We start from the raw sequence: 22,557 nt of genomic DNA, 5'->3' as shown, positions 1-22,557 counted from the left end.
AAGTGAGCACATGAAATATCGTTGCTCCTTTAGCCATTTATTTAGATACAATAAGAATTTTTAAGAACCGGAAAAGTCAATCCTTTTTGTTGATAGACTTATCCTCGACATATCCTTCAATCCCTACTCTCTCTAGGAGGGTATCTAATTGCCACTTGAATTTGCTCATACTGGCTTTCTCTGGTAACTTATACTACAACTCTCAGCTTTCAGAAAAAAAAATCTTGCAGGACTTCACTTCTTACTCTTAACTTCCTAATGTTTTTACTTGTTCTCCTTGCATTTCAAGCCTTCCTTATAGTCACAGAATCGTTACAATGCAGGAGGCCATTCGGCCCGTCGGGTCCGCACTGGCTCTCTGAAAGAGCAATTCCCTCAGTTCCAGTCCCCTGCCTTCTACCTGTAACCCTGCACATTCTTCCTTTTCATCTAACTGTCTAACTGTCTCATGATTTTCAATTCCTTTCATAACCTGAATCTTCAGTGGTAGCCTTGAAATCTCTCTTCCAAAAGAAACCATGGCTAATTTTCTTAACCTTTCCACAAATGTGAAAATGCTGACAGTCTGGATTATCTTCATTGCTTATCTTTATTTTCTCAAGGGCAATGATATCTTTAAATATTATAAAACAATAGATATTGTCTATGGCTCTATTATCAACTCAAAAGTGTATATGTACATTGGCCTTTAAGTTCCTTAACAGGAGAGCATGCAAATTAATTCTCCTAGTTCCAAGGCAGAATGTTTAGCCTCAAATGCACATTTAAAAAAATAAAATTATAAACAATCAGGTAAAATACATGCAAAGAGAACTCAACAGGAATGATGATTACTAGTGTGAATGACTTATTGCTTGTGTTATGAATAGTGGATTTTGTAACATGATTATGTTTTAAAAAGTGTGATTTTTAAATGTTTAAGATGGAGTCTGAGAAGTCAGGTGACCTCACAGCCACTCTGCTTAAGGACAAGACAGAAATATTGGTTGCCAGGACAACAGAGAACACAGATAAAAGACTTTTTTTGAAAAACTGAGACTCCAGGGTAACACCTGAAGAACAATGGGTTTCACCCTTGGATCGTAAACAAGGAGTCAGTGATTCTAAGGATGGAAGTGTATCAAGCAGCTGTTAACACCTGGAAACAAATGAAGGCTGAGGTGGCTCTATGGAACCTGACTTCTGGACGTTGCATTTGGAAAAGGACAATTAGCTACTGATGTTTGGTTCCAGATAAACTTAACAGATGTTCTGAAGGCAGACAGCTTGTACAGAAGAACAGTGGTGGCAGCCTCAGAGCAGACTGTAAGAAAGGAAGACAACCAGCAGCAGCAGCCGAGAGACAGAGAGAGAGAGAGAGAGAGAGATAGAAGGAAAGCCTGCTCTTGGAAACCTGATACAATGAAAGGCTGTGAAGACTTGAACCTGTTTTGAAAGTTGAAGTTTGTAGAGAAGTAAAAGACCAATAAGATCACCAGGAATCGCCTCATTCGTGGACGTCCAGGTCGGAAGTGCTTGGAGAAGTGAGCAAAGAAGACATTGATTTTGAAAAGGTCTGGGAGATCCAACCCACTGCAACTGGGAGGAGGTTGGGACTTTTAACTGCAAAGATTTTGCCATCAAATGCACTATGTAACATATAAGCGTGGTGTGCGGTTTCCAAGTATTTTAATAAGTAAATACCTTTCATTGTACTTTGGGATATCAGCTACTTCCAAAGTACTATTTAGTTTGTGGGGATTTCCTTCAGTTTAGTTGTTATAATAAGACTTACAATGCAAAATCTTGTGTAATTCTTTAGATTGGGCTGGAGGTTCATATCTTATTTTTAATGTTAATGGTCTCACTGAGGTCATAACACATGAACAAGTTACAGGAGTCTTTAAATGAATGAACTAAATTTGCATTTGCTTCTTCCCCTGTCACTTGTTCCATTTTGCAAATTTTTGAAAACTCAATAGTACTTGTCCAGAAACTGCCAAAGGGAAGCCTTGTGGTTTGGCTTAAAACTAAGAGTTAATGTTTTTTTTCCTAAAACCCAGGTGGAATACATACATAGAACACCACCATCTAATTGTGTGTAGAACAAACAAAAAGAGGAATAATGGGCAACAACATTATGCACAAAGTAACAGGAAGAAGATTACTATGGGGAAATGCTTTCAACATCAAGTATTTATGCCCTTCCACCCACCACAACATCTCCAACAGCTTCTGACTCAGCTTGCTTGTAACATTCTTCAACCTCCCCTGCACCCCCCTTAATAATAAAAAATTTAGTGAGAAATGATCCTGTTCTAAATGGCTACTCCACAGTTAACAGTAGATTACCATTTTGCAAGGGCTGGTGTGCTGGGCCGAAGTCACTGTTGAGCCTCATCAAAATTAAGGAGTAGAGCTCAGCACCTTTTTGTTTGTTCACAGCTGCCAGCCACAAGTCCCAGTTGCACAATGCAAACTGCCGACAGAAGCAAAGACAGAGCTGCCGTAATTTTCAAAAAATGAATTGCAACCACAGAATGATGTGTTCAATGAAAAATAACATACAAAATCCTATTCCTTGCAGTGAAGCACTTAACAACAAATCTAGCCAAAACCAGTCAACAAAGTAAAATGCACCTGTCCACAACAGTTAACCAGATCACCAGAATTCCTGAAGTACTACAATAATGAAATTACAAAACATGTAAACTTGGTTAATGTGACAAAGGGGAATCTGATGTGTGATGAAAGATAGGGAAAGGAAACAGGTTGACCAACAGCTCCAAGCTACAGAGGTGATGCAAAGCAATTTTTGCTGAAAGTTGTACCTGTTAGTGTCTCAGCATGTTGGAGAGATCCAAATACTCTGCACCATCACCTCTTGCAAGTTTGACAGTTAAACAGATCACTGAAGCGATTGAACTGTGACTAGATTTCAGATCAGCAGCAGATGGGAGCATATGGAAAGAAAGTGGGAATATTTCCAACTGTGGGCAAGGCTTGAGCTCTTCTACAAAAATTTGTTTTTACTGAGGTGCACAACATGGAATGGTAGTATGGAGGGTCGTTCATCTCTTGTGATGTGATCACTACCAAGGAGAGGCACAACATGGAGGCCAGGGACACTTCCTACAGAGGAATAGAGGAGGAACAAATCAGAGGAAGTCACCCCAAGAACCCCCTCACCCACCTTCCAGCTGCTGGTTTCAGACCAGTATTGGAAGAGGCCTAGGAGCAGGTGCACAGACTACCCTCTCCACCAGTGATGGTGCATTGCAGCAAGATTACTGGAGGGGAAAGAAAATAATTAAGTAAGTTACAAAATAAAAGCTCCATCTTGTACAGGGGCCAGATGTGGGAATGACTGGAAGTAGGTGCTTGCTGTTTCTTCCATTTTCTCCTTCTCCTCTTCAGCTATTGTGGCGCCATGGGCCTCCTCATCCTGCTGCATGGATCCTACATGAATTAGGTTCAGACAGTCTCAGCCCAGTTCTTAGGAACACTGTTGGGGCATATGACTTACTAGTTTCCTAAAATGGATGGTGCTCAATTCCTCTGCACTAAAACCCTTCCCATTGTTGAGCACAAATCAAAAATCACCATAAAAATGGTATAAAGTAAAAAAAAAACTATATGTGGGGAAAACAAACCACTGCAAAATATTTGATATGCCAATCAGTATCAGCAGATGATGTTTAATAAAAGGCTAACTTTTTTTTATTTTTATTGGGGATAATGTACATGGCATTGCTTTGGAATTTGTTCCACTTAAGGGTTTTAAAAAAAAAATTGGACAACTAAAACTGTCAAACCTACAAGCTGAGTGAGATTCTAACCCAGCACAGGCTACCATGACGGCCAGCAGCATAAGACTCACCTCCGGTCATTCCGTCGCCTCCGGAATAACTTTTTAGTCTGTGCAATTTCAGCTTCATTAGACAACGGCTGATAGACCTGGAAGAAACCAAACAGGCTGCTTGTTAAAAGGCTGTGTGCAGAGAGTAAATAGAGACTGTAACTGCATGAAAGCTAATGTCGCCTGACCCAGAAATATTTTACTTGCTCCTGAAAGTGCTGACTCATATTGGGTTAAGGTGAAGGGCAACTAGTCAAGTCTCTGGAGCCTTCCCAAAATACCAACCCTTCAACTTTAGGCACTGGAGAGCAACTGACTTAGGTCAGTTCAATCAGCAAAAAACAAAGTTGTCAAGCTTATAATGTCAGTGCTGGGAAAGAAACACTTTTACCATCCAGTGTCAGCATTGAGTGCTCAGAGGTCCGGTACAGCACAGGTGAGATGCAGAGCTGTGCCCAATCAACACTCCAGGTAAAGTATAGTAAAGTTCATTTTACACCACTCCATTGAGTAACCCCACTATCTTGCCAGGACATGTACAGCATAGGTTAGATGCTACCTTAAGCTTTTTTCTTACATCGACACATTTGTTGTTCCAAGGCATTGTACAGGATGGTTAGATGCAGACTCAAGCTCCATCTAAACTATTCCATTGATACTTCCAAGTTCATAGAATGATACAGCATAGACTGAGGCCATTAGGCATATCATGCCTGTACCAGAGGTTTGTGTACCACATGGGTTAGATATCGGTTAATGCTCCCTCCACACTACCCATTGATACTCTCAGGTCAGAGTTCTGTATGGATTATATAACAACACCTCTAAAACACATGATATGTTGTTCAGGGAAGAAACAACATGCAAATACAGCTCTATATAACGAGAAAAGATGAAATGGAGAAAGTAAGGTTGAGCTTAAATACTTATAGATTACTGCAAGTAATACACTTCTGTATTGAGAGGCAGATGCAGCCTGTAATATTACTGGCAAATATTGAAGTCACTCTGGGTGAATAAAATGACTAAATCTTAACCTCAAAAGAGTATTGCCCTAGATCAGTGTAATGGTTCCAATTCTCACGTGAAGTCACATGGTGACTTGTGTGCATGCAATGTCTGGTTCAGTGCCAAATCCTCAGCAGTTTTGTGCTGTGGACCCTCACCCATTAAGTCTATACTGCCTCAAACTTCAAAACTAGAAGAACAAGTTAAGCATCAATTTCCCCTTCTATGGAATTTTCTACTCCAGAGGGCTGTGGATGCTCAGTCATTGGATATATTCATTTTTGTACTCTAAGGAAAATGGGGATTGGGCTGGAAAATGAAGTCGTGGTCAAAGATTAGCCATGATCCCATTGAATTGCGGAGCAGGCTCGAGGGTCCCTGTGGCCTACTTTTGCTCCTATTTCTTAAATTCTTAAGTCCCCATCAAAGCTGCCATTTCAGGAAGCAAGGCAACAGTCTTCTGTTCGACATGCAAGGGGACTTGTATGCACTGGCAAAGAAAGCGACATTAAAACGGACGCTCTTGATTGTATGGAAACAAGGTCACGATTCCCAAACTTCTTCAGACTTGTATTCTGCAGCCTAGATTACATTAATATCAAGAGAAAAACCTATGAAGACAATTCACATGCTGCAGAACCAACGCTGAACAATTCGAGGAAGTATGTCTGCAAAATATTTCCTTCCGAACGCTACCAAGTTAATAATTTCACCTTGTTCTCTGTATTATGAGCTTTCTTGGAAGGTTCCTTTAAAGCTTGCAGTGCGTTCCTGTGTTATAATGCAGTAGCACTTTGATACCAGGTCATAACTTGGTATCTAGAATGAGCTTTTTCCATAAAATTGCATAGAATCTACAGCACAGAAACAGCTCATTTGACCCAACCGGTCATTCCGTGTTTATGCTCCACATGAGCCTCCTCCACCATACTTCATCTAACCTTATGTATTTACCTAGCTTTCCCTTAAATGCTTCGAAACAAAATTTAAGGGAACAGTTCCATCATAACAGACCATACTATAAAATTCCTCACTCAGTTTTGAGAGTTTGAACATCTTAATTTTCTCCCAGGCTAGACATCAATGCAGCTGAAAGGGTGTGTCGATGGGTAAGCTGCTCAGACTGTGGTTGAAGCCACTATAATTTAGCTACTTTGGATTATACGAGCATGGCTAAGGGAGGAGAAGAAAAGGGAAAATGCAACCCTACTCCAGTAGAATTATACATTTGCAGGAATTAAACTGTTACACTAAAATAAACACATGTATCGGCTCCCTGATGGCTCAATGGATATAACAACAACAGCAGCTTGTATTTATATATCTCCTTTAATGCAGGCATTATCAAACAAAATTTGACACTAAGCCACATAAGGAAATATAAAATTCCCTGGGCTGGTAAAGGGAAACCAGATACCAGTTACTGATAACAATAATCCAACGATTCCTGCTTGAAGGGATATGTATATGGATGTTGGTTCAACACAGCAGAAGGCTCAGCAGTGATACTCCTCCATAGTGAATAACCTGCAAACACACTGTCAGGGCTCACAGGTCAAAAACAACCACTTGGGTGAGAAATTGGTCGAGGCAGTGGCTTGGAGGAGGAGGGCCAGTAACATAGTCTGAGCTCAGCAAGTTTGCTACAATATTGGAGCCCAGCGCTCTTCACTGCCAAGCAACTTCCTACCATCTATTCCTGTTTATACAATGTTGGCTTCTAGATAAACAGCCATTGCTAATCCAAGCTGCACACGTGGACACATAATCTATATTTCAGCGAATGCCTGACTATCCAGGGTTTCACACACAGCTCAGTCCAATTCACTAGCCTCTACAGCAGCTGCTTTTTGAGAACATTTTCCCACATACATCATCCTACATGTTGTTCTTCTTCCTACTGCATCTTCACTGTGTTGAAGATCACTGCACTCTTAAATCTGTTTTTTTCCCCCAGGATCTCAAAACTGCAGAATTGCTCACCTCCCTCAAGTCTTCCCTTCCTGTGACAATCTTCTGTTTATTAAAATCATCAACAGTTCACTACTACTGATTCATCCATTCAATGAAGGAGGCAAGCCTGTAGTGGAAAGTATAGGTATGGTGGAGATACTAAATAAAGTGCCTCAGAGCAGGTGGATATTGGAATTGTAGGATCATTTGAGGTATGTTCAGAAAAGTTAGTGGATTTAATATTCAAAAAGAAATGGATTAAATAATTTAGTCAAAATTTAGACAAATCACTGGAACCTGATGGTTCATATCCAAGGATCTCAAGGCAAGATATACATAAAATTATATGAAAATTACAACAGTAAGACAGACCATTTGACCTAACCAGTCCATTTTGATAATTATTCTCTACGTGAGTAGTTGCACTAATCCTATGAGCATACTGTTTCTATATTCCCCTTTCACTCAACCGCCTCTATAATCAATTCTTAAATGTTGACATGGTCTCTGCTTCAGTCGCCAACTCAATCTGCAACCACAAAATCTTCTATATTAAAAAAAAACTTTTTTCTAGCTCTCTGTCCTAACTCACCTCTGTTAGATTTTATATCCAAGTCCCCTCATTCCAGATCCCTCAACCACTAGAAACAGTCCTTTTCTATCCACTCTCTCTCATCCCTCTATAATTTTTAAACACCTCTATCAAATCACCCCTTAATCTTCCCTGTTGTAATATAGCTACAAACTCTCAAGTCTTCCTTTGGGTTTGTATTTCCTCATACCAGGCAGAATCCTAGTGAATGTGTGTTTTACCCTTTTAATTAACTCCACTTTCTTCCTAAATAGTATGCAGCCCAAAAATGTGCACAATATTCCGACTGTACTCCTTTTAAGATTTTATATGGATTCACCATTATTTCTTGCCTTTTATCTTCCATAAAATACAGTATTCCATTCACTATTTATGACCTTACTCACTTGAAGTGCTACTTTTAACCTCCTGTAAATCTGAATCCCCATCCAGTCCATGCACAAAGTATTACTTTATTTCTAATCAAAATGTACAACTTAACATGAACTAACATTGAATTCCATCTTTCATCAGAGTTCTGATGAAAGGTCACAGACTTGAAACATTAACTTTGCTTCTCCCTCCGTGCTAAATGAGATAGATTTCGAACAGATCTAGCAATGCAAAACTGGGCATCCATGAGGCACTGTGGGCCATCAGCAGCAGCAGAATTGTACTCAACCACAATCTGTAACCTCATGGCTCGGCATATCCCCCACTCTACCATTACCACCAAGCCAGGAGACCAACCCTGGTTCAATGAACAGTGCAGGAGGGCATGCCAGGAGCAGCACCAGGCATACCTGAAAATGAGGTGTCAACCTGGTGAAGCTACAACACAGGACTACTTGGGTGCCAAACTGCATAAGCAGCATGCGATAGACAGAGCTAAGCGATCCCATAACCAATGGATCAGACCTAAGCTCTGCAGTCCTACCACATCCAGCCATGAATGGTGGTGGAGAATTAAACAACTAACTGGAGGAGGTGGCTCCACAAATATCCCCATCCTCAATGATGGTGGAGCCCAGCACATCGGTGCGAAAGATAAGGCTGAAGCATTTGCAACAATCTTCAGCCAGAAATGCCGGGTTGATGATCCATCTCAGCCTCCTCCTGAAGTCCCCAGCATCACAGATGCCAGACTTCAGCCAATTCGATTCACTCCACGATATCAAGAAACGACTGAAGGCACTGGACACTGCAAAGGCTATGTGCCCTGACAATATTTCGGCAATAGTACTGAAGACCTGTGCTCCAGAACTTGCCGCACCCCTAGACAAGCTGTTCCAGTACAGCTGCAACACTGGCATCTACCTGGCAATGAGGAAAATTGCCCAGGTATGTCCTGTACACAAAAAGCAGGACATGTCCAAACCAGCCAATTACTGCCCCATCAGTCTACTCTCAATCATCAGTAAAGTGATGGAAGGTGTCATCAACAGTGCTATCAAGTAGCACTTGCTTCGCAATAACCTGCTCAGTGACGCTCAGTTTGGGTTCTGCCAGGTCCACTCAGCTCCAGACCTCATTACAGCCTTGATTCCAACATGGACAAAAGAGCTGAACTCAAGAGGTGAGGTGAGAGTGACTGCCCTTGACCTCAAGGCATCATTTCACCGAGCATGGCATCAAGGAGCCCTGGCAAAACTGAAGTCAATGGGAATCAGGGGGAAAAGTCTCTGCTGGTTGGAGTCACACCTAGCGTAAAGGAAGATGGTTGTGGTTTTTAAAAAATTCATTCATGGGATGTGGGCCTCGCTGGCTAGGCCAGCATTTATTGCCCATCCCTAATTGCCCTTGAGAAGGTGGTGGTGAGCTGCCTTCTTGAACTGCTGCAGTCCATGTGAGGTAGGTACACCCACAGTGCTGTTAGGAAGGGAGTTCCAGGATGTCGACCCAGTGACAGTGAAGCAACGGCGATATAGTTCCAAGTTAGGATGGTGTGACTTGGAGGGGAGCTTGCAGGTGGTGGTGTTCCATGAATTTGCTGCCCTTGTCCTTCTAGGTGGTAGAGGTCGCGCGTTTGGAACATGCTATCTAAGGAGCCTTGGTGCGTTGCTGCAATGCATCTTGTAGATGGTACACACTGCTGCCACTGTGCATCGGTGGTGAAGGGAGTGAATGTTTGTGGATGGGCTGAAAATCAAGCGGGCTGCTATGTCATGGATAGTGTCGAGCTTCTTGAGTGTTGTTGGAGCTGCACCCATCCAGGCAAGTGGAGAGTATTCCATCACACTCCTGATTTGTACCTTGTTGGAAGCCAATCATCTCAGCTCCAGGACATCACCGCAGGAGTTCCTCAAGGTAGTGCTCTAGGCCCAACCATCTTCAGCTGCTTCAGCAATGACCTTCCTTCAATCATAAGGTCAGAAGTGGGTTCGCTGATGATTGCACAATGTTCAGCACCATTTGTGACTCCTCAGATACTGAAGCAGCCTGTGTAAAAATGCAGCAAGACCTGGACAATATCCAGGCTTGGGCTGATAAGTGGCAAGTAATATTCGCACCACACAAGTGCCAGGCAATGACGATCTCCAACAAGAGAGAATGAACCATCTCCCCTTGACATTCAATGGCATTACGATAGCTGAATCCCCTACTATCAACATCCTAGGGGTTACCATTGACCTCTCTTCCTAACAGCACTGTGGATGTACCTACCTCACATGGACTGCAGCAGTTTAAGAACGCAGCTCACCACCACCTTCTCAAGGGCAATTAGGGATCGGCAATAAATGCTGGCATAGCCAGCAATGCCCACTTCCCATGAAATGAATTTTTTAAAAAAAGATGCTGCCTGACTGGCTGAGTTTTTCCAGCACTTTCTGTTTCTATTTCAAATTTCCAGCATCTGCAGTGCTTTGCTTTTATTGAATTCCATCTGACGCTTTTTTGTTCATTTCACCATCTTATTAATATTCTCTTTGCAGTTTTCTTTGGTCCTATTGTAGTACCACTCTAAGAGTAAATAGCCTAAAGTATGAAGCTTACAGTAATGTACATAGTGAACAGGAGCAAATCCAGAACAGGACACTGTGGGTCACCGAGACCCACATCCAACTCTCCTTGAGAAACTGCCCTGATCTCCTATCCTCCCTTCTAAGTAATTTTTCATCCAATTTGCTACCATTTCCCTGGGGTAATAACACATAACCTTCTGTGTGGTAGCTTCTCAATGGTTTTCTTCAATGTTCAGGTGCACCATATTCACTTTATTTCCTCCATCCACCATATCTGCCACCATCTTAAAGAACCAAGGATTGTCAAGCACAATCTTGCTTTATGTAATTCATGTTGGCTGCTTCTAATTATTGTCTCCTGTTATGACCAGGTGAGAAGGGGTCTAGGGATTCCCTCTCAGCCTTTGCCTGGTCTAACTGTAACAGGGTTTAATTTTGAAAACATCGTGTTTTAACTCCCCCCCCACCCCCCCAGTGAATTCTTATTCACTGCTTTCCAAAAGTAAGGCAAAGAAATCAGACATTTTCTTAGATTTAAACAAGAAAGGTGGAAATTTATTAATCTTAAACTCTAATTCGGTTAACGACTACGAATATGCGACGCAACCATGCTAGCATGCATACGCGATAAACAGAAAAAGGAGAAGGAATAAAGGGGAAAAGTTTGAGGCAATATCTGGTAGTTATTTACGGTCCTTTGAGTTTGATGTTGAGTCTTTGGTTGCCAGTAGGTCTTGTTGCTTGTTGGGTCCCAGTGCACGCTTTAACTTGTTTCGATGTAGGAGTCTTTTCTCTCTTGAGGTTTATGTGTCTTCAGTGGGTCCGGAGGCTTGTGAGAAAGTGAGAGCGCGCCAGCCAGGAGAGAGGCTGTCTTGTTCCAGGTTCAGTTACAATCTGCAGTCTGACCAAACTGTCCTGTGAGCACAATTCAAAACTCCAAGTTGGCAGCAGGTTGGTCGTGTGACTTTTTTTCAACAAACTCTTGCTTTTGTGGATTCCAAAGCTCTTGGTGGGGGGGGTGGGGCGGGGGGGTAGTGCTGTCTCTTACACTGACAAGATGTGGACCACCATTGCCCAGACCAATCTCTGTTAATTGAATCAGTGAGCAATTCTTTTGTCTCTCCAAGCACTGTCTCTTAGCTTGCAAATGTCCTCCAGCCAAGGGTCTGGTGATATAAGTAATTTCTTTACTCCAGCAACAGTTTAAAATTAATGTTCATATTGATGAAATTAATATGCCTCATTCTTGGCAGGTGGGGGTCTTCATGACATCTCCCCATATAGGTATTTAGCAATTTAATCTTTAAAGAATCCAAAATGATTATTTTGGCAACTCTCCAGTCTCCAGCACACATCCATACTTAATAGAACCCCCAAAGACCAGAAGCTTGGACTATAATTTTCCAAAGTGTAGAGGAAAACAAAATTTTGCTAGACAGCTGAAGGATAGTAAATGTGATATCCCTTTCCTAAAAAAGGGAAAAGTATAATTCAGGAACTTATAGGCTATTTAGTGTTCCTTCAGTATTTAAAAAGCTACCAGCTGAGGATTTCTACATGCTCCCGCATCAAGTGCTAAGTGGACTTGGGGTGGGCAAAGTTAAAGAGCAACTCAGAGACATGGTCTACCACTGTTTTCAGAGCTCTGGTCCCACTGGGCCATAGTATGTCCACCCAGTCGGTGGACCTATAGAAAATTATATGTGGGTGATAGAAAGAGCCTCTGCTAGGTTTCCTGTCATTTGCAGTATTGACAGGTAAGCAGAAGGGAATTTGCACCTCAGATAGCGGAGCTGGGTGAAAGATTTTTCATGGCGAGCTGCCATTCACAGGCCCCACCAAGGAGAAATTTTAATATTTAAAAAGAAAATCTTTAGCATTGGCAGCATGCAGTTTTGCCTCTTTCTTCCACTGAACTCGGAGGAAGGAGGAAAGAGAAAAGGGAAAAGGAAAAAGAGCGAGACAGAATAAGTGGGGAAGGGGGACAGAGAGAGAAAAAGCGGAGTGACAGAAAAAAAGAGCAGAGAGAAAAAGGGTGGAGAGAGAAAAAAGGGTGGAGAGAAAAAAAGGGCGGAGGGAGAGAAAAAGAGCGGAGGGACAGAAAAAGGACAGAGGGACAGAAAAAGGACGGCAAGAGAATAAATAACCACGGGAATGAAAGAATGAAAGGGAGAAAACAAGAGTAAGATCTAGAACGAGACAGAATGTTTGAGACAACGAGAGAGCAAGAATGCAAGAGAACCCCCCCAGAATAGGTTATAAACAAACAGGAAAAAAAAGTTAATTTCAATTCCAGAGATTCCGGACTCGTAGTCTTCAGACTAAGGCTCTATAATTAGCTCCATTTCCTACACAGAGGATACTGCAATAACGTACATACATTATTAAGGAAACACTATTGTCACTGTGAAGGAACTGCTTCAGCAAACAGCCTTCCGTTAACCCTTGTAGAAGGTGGGGGTGACTGCCAACGAGTTGTATTTGAGTCCCAAAAACAAACAAGCTCACTCTCCTGCCCTTTTTCTTTGAAATATCCCATGACCGACTTCCACAACACTGCACTCATCAGGAATTTTCAGTAATATTTTGGTTAGAATGTGGAGATGGTGCCTAAATTGGGATGAAGAATTGTTCATTATAATCACATACTTCATGTGGTTGCCATTTCACTGAATATATTGACTGCTGAAATGAAAGATAACAGGCACTTAATGATTGTGATGCAGGTATATGCTCACTTTAACAGGTGTTAACAGCTCAAGTTACTGAGCTAATGGCCAATGTAGTAAGAAGTAGCTCTTAACTCATTTAGATCAATCAAAATGATATAGGTTCAGACAGCAGAAAAAATCCAACTTCTGTTATTATTTTGTTACAGTTAAAGTGAGGAGGGGTTTAAGGACTTCCCTCTTTTCCCTCTCCTTGTTTGACCACAATGGGTTTAATTCTTTCTTAAAGTGGATGTCCTGGCCAATCAGTAGGTCTTTGATTACTTACTTGCTATGATCATAAGAACCAATCGAACAGCTTTTCTCGAGTTCACAAAGAAAGAGGTTATCTTTATTGTACCTAAACCAAACTAATAAAAATAATAACGCGCCAACTTTCACTCACACACGCACTCTGGAGGTTTATACACACACAAGTAGGTTACAGAGTGGGGAAAGGTAGATAGGTTGAGTTAGAGTCCATTAGAAAAAAGGGGTACATAGTCTGTGGCGTTTGGTGATTCGGCTGGCTTTTAGCTGAATTCGGTTGTCCTGAGGCTTTTCGTTTGAAGAGGTAGATGACAGGTTTGGTGGGTCTCTTGGAGACATCGATTCAAATGATTTCCTCCAACGGGGTTTCTGATTGTAGCTGGAGTATGCAGTTAGCAGTATTTCTCTGTGGCTAAAAAGATAAAGAACAAGCAGTTCCCTTAAATTTCCCGGGTCTTGGTTTTTATGGTTGCTTGGCTCTTCACAATTTCATCTCCCTCCTCATAAGCATTGCAGTGTAGGATACAGTGTTTCAAATTAGGTAGCCATCTTAAGCTGCTAACAAAGTCAACTTTTTTAATTGCTCCTTTTAAATTTCCTCAAAAAATATAAATTCAGATCTCCAGTCAGTGGATTAAAGAAAATTATAATTCAACAAAGCACACTGTTGTAACAATTTTTATTTATTTATTATTCATTCATGGGATGTGGGCGTCGCTGGCAAGGCCAGCTTTACTGCCCATCCCTAATTGCCCTTGAGAAGGTGGTGGTGAGCTGCCTTCTTGAACCGCTGCAGTCCATGAGAGGGAGGTATACCCACAGTGCTGTTAGGAAGGGAGTTCCAGGATTTTGACCCAGCGACAGTGAAGGAACAGCAATATAATTCCAAGTCAGGATGGCGTGTGACTTGGAGGGGAACTTGCAGGTGATGGTGTTGCCATGAATTTGCCGCCCTTGTCCTTTTAGTTGGTAAAGGTCGCGGGTTTGGAAAGTGCTGTCTAAGGAGCCTTGGTGCATTGCTGCAGTGCATCTTGTAGATGGTACACACAGCAGCCACTATGCATCGGTGGTGGGGGGAGTGAATGTTTGTGGATGGAATCAAGTGGGCTGCTTTGCCCTGGATGGTGTCGAGCTCCTTGAGTGTTGTTGGAGCTGCACCCATCCAGGCAAGTGGAGAGTATTCCATCACATTCTTGATTTGTGCCTTGTCGATGGTGGACAGGCTTTGGGGAGTCAGGAGGTGAGTTACTCGCCGCAGGATTCCTAGCCTCTGACCTGCTTGTGTAGCCACGGTATTTATATGGCTACTTCAGTTCAGTTTCTGGTAAATGGTAACCCCTAGGATGTTGATAGTGGGGGATTCAGCGATTGTAATGCCATTGAATTATTATTGATTTAAGTTGTAAGCAAGCTATATGTCTATAACTTACCTTGGTAGGATATCTTAACTGCCCTCTGAAATGACCTAGCAAGCCACTCTGTTGTATCAAAACACTACAGAAAAATCAAAAATGAATAAAACCAAAAGGACAACCCAGCCGAGACACCAAAAATGACAAAGGCACAGCTTTCCCAGTCAACCCTGCAAAGTTCTCCTCACTCACATCTGGGGACTTGTGTCAAAATCGGGAGAGCCGTACCGGAGACTAGTCAAGCAGCAGTTCTGTTCTGTCCTACCGGCAGGACAGACCCACCGCAGGTGGCAGCACAGCAGTATACAGTCGGGAATGAGTGGCCCTCAACATTGACACTGGACCCTATGAAGTCTCATGGCATCAGGTCAAACATGGGCAAGGAAATCTCCTGCTGATTATCACCTATCACTCTCTCTCAGCAGATGAATCAGTGCTCCTCCATTCAATACGATCATGGCTGATCATCCAGACTCAGTACCCTGTTCCCGCTTTCTCCCCGCATCCCTTCATCCCATTAGCCCTAAGAAATATATCTAACTCTTTCTTGAATATATTTAATGATTTGGCCTCAACTGCTTTCCGTGGTAGAGAATTCCACAGGCTCACCACTCTCTGGGTGAAGAAATCTCTCATCTCAGTCCTAAATGGCTTACCTCTTATCCTTAGACTGTGAACCCTGGTCCTGGACTCCCCTGCCATTGGGAACTTCCTTCCTGCATTTAGTCTGTCCAGCCCTGTTAGAATTTTGTAGGTTTCTAAGAGATCCCCTCTCATTCTTCTAAACTCCAACGAATACAAGCCTAATCGACCCGATCTTTCTTCATACGTTAGTCCTGCCATCCCAGGAATCAGTCTGGTGAACCTTCTCTGCACTCCCTCCAAAGCAAGAACATCCTTCCTCAGATAAGGAGACCAAAACTGCACACAATACTCCAGATGTGGTCTCACCAAGGCCTTGTATAATAGCAGCAAGACATCCTTGCTCCTGTACTCAAATCCTCTTGCTATGAAGGCCAACTTAACTGCCTGCTGCACCTGCATGCTTACTTTCAACGACCAGTGCACCAGGACACCCAGGTCTCGCTGCACATCCCCCTTTCCCAATCTGTTGCCGTTCATATAATAATCTGCCTTTCTGTTTTTACCACCAAAGTCAATAACCTCACATTTATCAACATTATACTGCATCTGCCAGTGTGATTTGCCCACTCGTTCAACCTGTCCAAATCACACTGGAGCTTTTCTGCATCCTCCTCACAGCACACACTCCCACCCAGCTTTGCGCCTTCTGCAAACTTGGATATATTACATTTAATTCCCTCAACTATATCATTAATATATATTGTGAACACCACTTGGAAGAAGCACTGAGGTAGAATGCACTCTGACTGGGGGACGTCAATGTCCATCACCGAGTAGCTCAGCAGCACCATTACTGACCGAGCTGGCCAAGTGCTGAAGGACATAGCTGCTAGAAAAAACCTACTTGACCTCGTCTTCGCCAATCTACCTCTCGCAGATGCATCTGTCCATGACAGTATTTGTAGCAATGACCACTGCAAAGACCTTGTGGAGATGAAGTCCCATCTTCACGTTGAGGATACCCTCCATTGTGTTGTTTGGCACAATCGTTGTGCTAAATGTGACAAATTCAGAACAGATCTAGCTGCTCAAAACTAGTCATCTAAGGGATGCTGTAAACTATCAGCAGCAGCAGAATTGTATGCAACCACAGAGATGGGGGGTTTGTCTTATGAAGAGAGATTGAGCAGTTTAGGCCTTTACTCTCTAGAGTTTAGAAGAATGAGAGGAGATCTAATTGAGGTATATAATATGATTAAGGGGATTGACAAAGTAAACGTAGAGAGGATGTTTCCTCTTGAGGAACAATCTAGAACGAGAGGTCACAGTTTTAGGATAAGGGGTAGCAGATTTAAAACAGAGATGAGGAGAAATTACTTCTCTCAAAAGGGTCGTGAATCTGTGGAATTCACTACCCCAGAGTGCAGTGGTGCCGCGACATTGAGTAAATTTAAGGAGGCGATAGACAGATTTTTAATTAGTAATGGGTTGAAGGGTTATGGAGAACGGGCAGGAAAGTGGAGTTGAGGCCGAGATGAGATCAGGCATGATCGTATTCAACGACGAAGCAGGCTCGAGAGGCTGAATTGCCTACTCCTACTTCTTATGTTACCTCATGACCTGCACATCCCTCAAGCTATCATTACCATCAAGCTAGGGGATCAAATCTGTTCAATGAGGGGTATACGACAGCATGCCAGAGGAGCAGCAGCAGACATACCTAAAAATGAGATGCCAAGCTAGTGAAGCTACAACACACTACTTGCATGCATAACAGTGGAAGCAGACTGTGATAGACAGGGCTAATCGAGCCCACAACCAACAGATCAGATCAAGGTTCTGCAGTCCTGCCACATCGATTTGTGAATGGTGGTGGGCAATTAAGCAACTAACCGGAGTCATCTCTAGCCTCAATGACAGCCTAGCATGTCAGTGCAAAAGACAAGGCTGAAGCATTTGCAACAATCGTCAGCCAGAAGTGACAAGTTGATGATCCATCTTGGCCTCCTCCTGAGGACCCCAGCATTACAGATGCCAGACTTCAGCCAATTCGATTCACTCCGCATGATATCAAGAAACATCTGAAGGCAGTGCATACTGCAAAGGCTGTGGACCCTGACAATATTCCGGCAATAGTACTGAAGACATGTGCTCCAGAACTTGCCGCACCCCTAGCCAAGCTGTTCCAGTACAGCTACAACACTGGCATCTATCCTGCAATGTGGAAAATTGCCCAGGTATGTCCTGTACACAAAAAGCAGGACAAGTCCAACCCGGCCAATTACCGCCCCATCAGCCTACTCTCAATTATCAGTAAAGTGATGGAAGGTGTCATCAACAGTGCCATCAAGCGGCACTTGCTTAGAAATAACCTGCTCAGTGACGCTCAGTTTGGGTTCCGCCAGGGCCACTCAGCCCCTGACCTCATTACAGCCCTGATTCAAACATGGACAAAAGGAGCTGAACTCCAGAGGTGAGGTGAGAGTGACTGCCCTTGACATCAAGGCAGCATTTGACCGAGTATGGCATCAAGGAGTCAGAGCAAAGCTAAGGTCAATGGGAATCAGGGGGAAAACGCTCCGCTGGCTGGAATCATACCTAGCGCAAAGGAAGATGGTTGTGGTTGTTGGAGGTCAATCATCTGAGCTCCAGGACAACACTGCAGGAGTTCCTCAGGGTAGTGTGCTAGGCCCAACCATGTTCAGCTGCTTCATCAATGACCTCCTTCAATCACAAGGTCAGAAGTAAGGATGTTCGATGATGATTGCACAATGTTCAGCACCATTAGTGACGCCTCAGATACTGAATCAGTCCATGTAGAAATGTAGCAAGACCTGGACAATATTGAGGCTTGGGCTGATAAGTGGCAAGTAACATTCACGCCAAACAAGTGCCAGGCAATGACCATCTCCAACAAGAGAGAATCTAACCATCTCCCCTTGACATTCAATGGCATTACCATTGTTGAAACCCCCACTATCAACATCCTAGGGGCTACCATTGACCAGAAACTGAACTGGAGTAGTCATATAAATACCGTGGCTACAAGAGCAGGTCAGAGGCTAGGAATCCTGCGGCGAGTAACTCACCTCCTGACTCCCCAAAGCCTGTCCACCATCTACAAGGTACAAGTCAGGAGTGTGATGGAATACTCGCCACTTGCCTGGATGGGTGCAGCTCCAACAACACTCAAGAAGCTCGACACCATCCAGAAAAAAGCAGCGCGCTTGATTGGCACCCCATCTACAAACATTCAATCCCTCCACCACCGACGCACAGTGACAGCAGTGTGTACCATCTACAAGATGCACTGCAGCAATGCACCAAGCCTCATTTGACAGCACCTTCCAAACCCATGCCCTCTACCAACTAGAAGGACAAGGGCAGCAAACGCATGGGAACACCACCACCTGCAAGTTCCCCTCCAAGTCACACACCATCCTGACTTGGAACTATATCGCCGTTCCTTCACTGTCGCTGTGCCAAAATCCTGGAACTCCCTTCCTAACAGCACTGTGGGTGTACCTACCCTACATGGACTGCAGTGGTTCAAGAAGGCAGCTCACCACCACCTTCTCAAGGGCAATTTGGGATGGGCAATAAAATGCTGGCCTTGCCAGCAACGCCCACATCCCATGAATGAATAAAAAAAAGGCTATGGGCCCTGACGACATTCCAGCAGTAATACTGAAGAACTGTGCTCCAGAACTAGCTGTGCCCCTAGCCAAGCTGTTCCAGTACAGCTACAACATCGGCATCTACCGGACAATGTGAAAAATTGCCCAGCTATGTCCTGACCAGAAAAAGCAAGACAAATCCAACCCGGCCAATCACCACTCCATCAGTCCACTCTCAATCATCAGCAAAGTGATGGCAGTGTCAATGACTGCCCTTGATATCAAGGCAGCATTTGACTGAGGCTTCTTCAACAGCACCTTCCAAAACTGCAACCTCTACCACCTAGAGGGACAAGGGCACCAGACACACGAGAACACCACCACCTGTAAGTTCCCCTCCAAGCCACACACCATCCTGACTTGTAACTGTATCCACTGTTAGCGGCACTGTCACTGAGACTGGGTCAAAATCCTGGAACTTCCTTTCTATCAGCACTGTGGGTGTATCTACACCACATGGACTGCAGCAGCAAGGAGGCGGCTCACCATCACGTTCTCAAGGGCAAGTAGGATGAATGACAAATGCTGTCTTTGCCAGCGACACTCACACCCCATGAAAGTTAAAAATAAATCCATTGATGTCTGCAAAACGTTTAACAAAACAAGTGAGTTCTCAGCGCAGAATACCCAAGAATTATACAACTTATCAATATTATCATGTGATATTTGTGTCATGTTGATAACACATGGCATAGACCCCCATTCTCACTGGAATTTTTTTTTGTTTATGTACAAGCTCGTACAATTTTGCATGGTTATAAACATCACACCTTAACATCTGAAACCTAGACACATGGACTTCAAACTAGCTATAATTTTTACACCAACCCTTTGAGGCTTGTTTAGTTTTATTAAACTGGCACCTCCCGCTTCCTCCTCCTGCATTCCCATGTGGAATCCTAACAACCTAGTCGAAACCATGTTAGCATGCCACACAGAATGCATTATCATAACACAAAGATATTAATTATGACTTCTGTACAGTTGATCTTTTTTTCCTATTATGTTATACACTATACTACAGAAAGTCTTGGAAACCAACTGAGCAGATTCATAATGGGAATGCCAAGCAAGATCATTAAGACTGGGCTGCACAGTGGCACAGAACATTAGAGTGCTATGGAATAGAAGGATGGAGAACCGACTCCTTGGCCAAACTTCAAGTGCCGATTCTGGGAACAGGATTTCTCTTTAGAGCTGCTAATACTGCGCTGGAACAAAGTAGAGAGGCTTGTCTCTGGGGTTCTGTAGAATGAAAGGGCAGGAGGGAGAGGAATCACGTCAGTGAGAGAAGTCAGGAGAAACAGAGACAATTGCAGAGGAGGTCCTAGGTGGACTACAAAAAGAATGAAAATCTTAAGGGAGAATATGAGAAATTAAGAAAAAGTATTTAAGCAATTAATGAGGAACAAAATTTAAAAAACATCAAAATGAACAAAATATGTTACAAGTCTTCTTTGGCCTCCTTATCTCGAGAGACAATGGGTAAGTGCCTGGAGGTGGTCAGTGGTGTGTGGAGCAGCGCCTGGAGTGGCTATAAAGGCCAATTCTAGAGTGACAGGCTCTTCCACAGGTGCTGCAGAACAATTTGTTTGTCGGGCTGTTACACAGTTGGCTCTTCCCTTGCGCTTCTGTCTTTTTTCCTGCCAACTGCTAAGTCTCTTCGACTCGCCACACTTTAGCCCCGCCTTTATGGTTGCCCGCCAGCTCTGGCAAACGCTGGCAACTGACTCCCACGACTTGTGATCAATGTCACAGGACTTCATGTCGCGTTTGCAGACGTCTTTAAAGCGGAGACATGGACGGCCGGCGGGTCTGATACCAGTGGCGAGCTCGCTGTACAATGTGTCTTTGGGGATCCTGCCATCTTCCATGCGGCTCACATGGCCAAGCCATCTCAAGCGCCGCTGACTCAGTAGTGTGTATAAGCTGGGGATGTTGGCCGCCTCGAGGACTTCTGTGTTGGAGATACGGTCCTGCCACCTGATGCCAAGTATTCTCCGGAGGTAGCGAAGATGGAATGAATTGAGACGTCGCTCTTGGCTGACATACGTTGTCCAGGCCTCGCTGCTATAGAGCAAGGTACTGAGGACACAGGCTTGATACACTCGGACTTTTGTGTTCCGTGCCAGTGCGCCATTTTCCCACACTCTCTTGGCCAGTCTGGACATAGCAGTGGAAGCCTTTCCCATGCGCTTGTTGATTTCTGCATCGAGAGACAGGTTACTGGTGATAGTTGAGCCTAGGTAGGTGAACTCTTGAACCACTTCCAGAGCGTGGTCACCAATATTGATGGATGGAGCATTTCGGACGTCCTGTCCCATGATGTTCGTTTTCTTGAGGCTGATGGTTAGGCCAAATTCATTGCAGGCAGCAGCAAAGCTGTCGATGAGACTCTGCAGACACTCTTCAGTGTGAGATGTTAAAGCAGCATCGTCAGCGAAGAGGAGTTCCCTGATGAGGACTTTCCGTACTTTGGACTTCGCTCTTGGACGGGCAAGGTTGAACAACCTGCTCCCTGATCTTGTGTGGAGGCAAATTCCTTCTTCTGAAGACTTGAACGCATGTGACAGCAGCAGGGAGAAAAAAATCCCAAAAAGTGTGGGTGCGAGAACACAGACCTGTTTCACGCCACTCAGGATAGGAAAGGGCTCTGATGAAGTGCCGCTATGTTGAATTGTGCCTTTCATATTGTCATGGAATGAGTATATCAGTAAAAATGTAATTATCAAAACCCAGGTGGGACACTGAGGAAAGGATTGTCAATTTGATACAGATTAAAAATGGTGGTGATAATTAAAAGAAAGAACTTGAATTTATATAGCGCCTTTCGCAATGTCAGGACATCCCAAACATCTTTACAGCGAATGAAGTGTAGTCAATGTTGTAATGAAATAAGGCAGTCAATTTGTGCACAGCAAAGTCCCAAATACAGTAAGGAGATAATAAGTACTTTGTATTGGTTTTTATTAAAGAGAATGATATTAGAAAGAATATGAATCGCTAAGCATGGAGACCGAGATCAGCAATATTATGATGGATAAAAGGAAATATTTTAGGAGATAATTAAACTAAGGGAAGACAAGCACCACAGCCTGATGGGTTGCATCCTATGATCCTGAGGGAGGCAAGGGAGGAAATTGCAGAATCCCTAGAAATTATATTTCTGGGCTCTATTGAATGACGATCTATGTCAGAGCACTGAAAAATGGTCAAAGTTGGACTCCGTTTTTAAAAAAGGAGACAGAGTTAACTTTAGTAATTATAGACCAGCTAGTTTAACTTATGTGGTAGGAAAAATTTTAGTCTTTAATTAAAGATAAAATTACAAGTTCTCTGGATAAAGAGAAAATAGTTACAATTAGCCAGCATTGATTCCAAAAGCGATGATCATGCTTGACAAATCTGACAGAATTCTTTGAGGAGGAGACAGACATGGTAGATGTTGGAAATGTGATGGATGCATTGTACATGGACTTTAGAAAAAGGTTACTGAGATTGCTAATGAATCTTGACAAATATATGAATAGGAAAGGAATAGAGGGATATGGGCCCCGGAAGTGCAGAAGGTG

At 43.3% G+C, this 22,557-nt stretch overlaps 1 protein-coding gene across 4 annotated transcripts in view; it reads right to left on the bottom strand.

Moving 5' to 3' along the window:
• Nucleotides 1–22,557, bottom strand: part of ctif (CBP80/20-dependent translation initiation factor) — a 395,289-nt gene that overhangs the window by 150,952 nt on the left and 221,780 nt on the right. For all 4 annotated transcript variants that reach the window (XR_010974913.1, XM_068030259.1, XM_068030279.1 and 1 more), the window contains exon 7: nt 3,860–3,936. Coding sequence is in view for 3 of the 4 variants with exons in the window: in XM_068030259.1 (XP_067886360.1) it covers nt 3,860–3,936 (77 nt within the window). In the remaining variant the exon portion in view is untranslated. The remainder of the gene's footprint in view (nt 1–3,859; nt 3,937–22,557) is intronic.

Source organism: Heterodontus francisci, chromosome 1, assembly GCF_036365525.1.
Source record: "Heterodontus francisci isolate sHetFra1 chromosome 1, sHetFra1.hap1, whole genome shotgun sequence".
Taxonomy (NCBI): domain Eukaryota; kingdom Metazoa; phylum Chordata; class Chondrichthyes; order Heterodontiformes; family Heterodontidae; genus Heterodontus; species Heterodontus francisci.
Note: the sequence above shows the minus strand (reverse complement) of the source record. Positions and strands in the feature narration are given on the sequence as shown.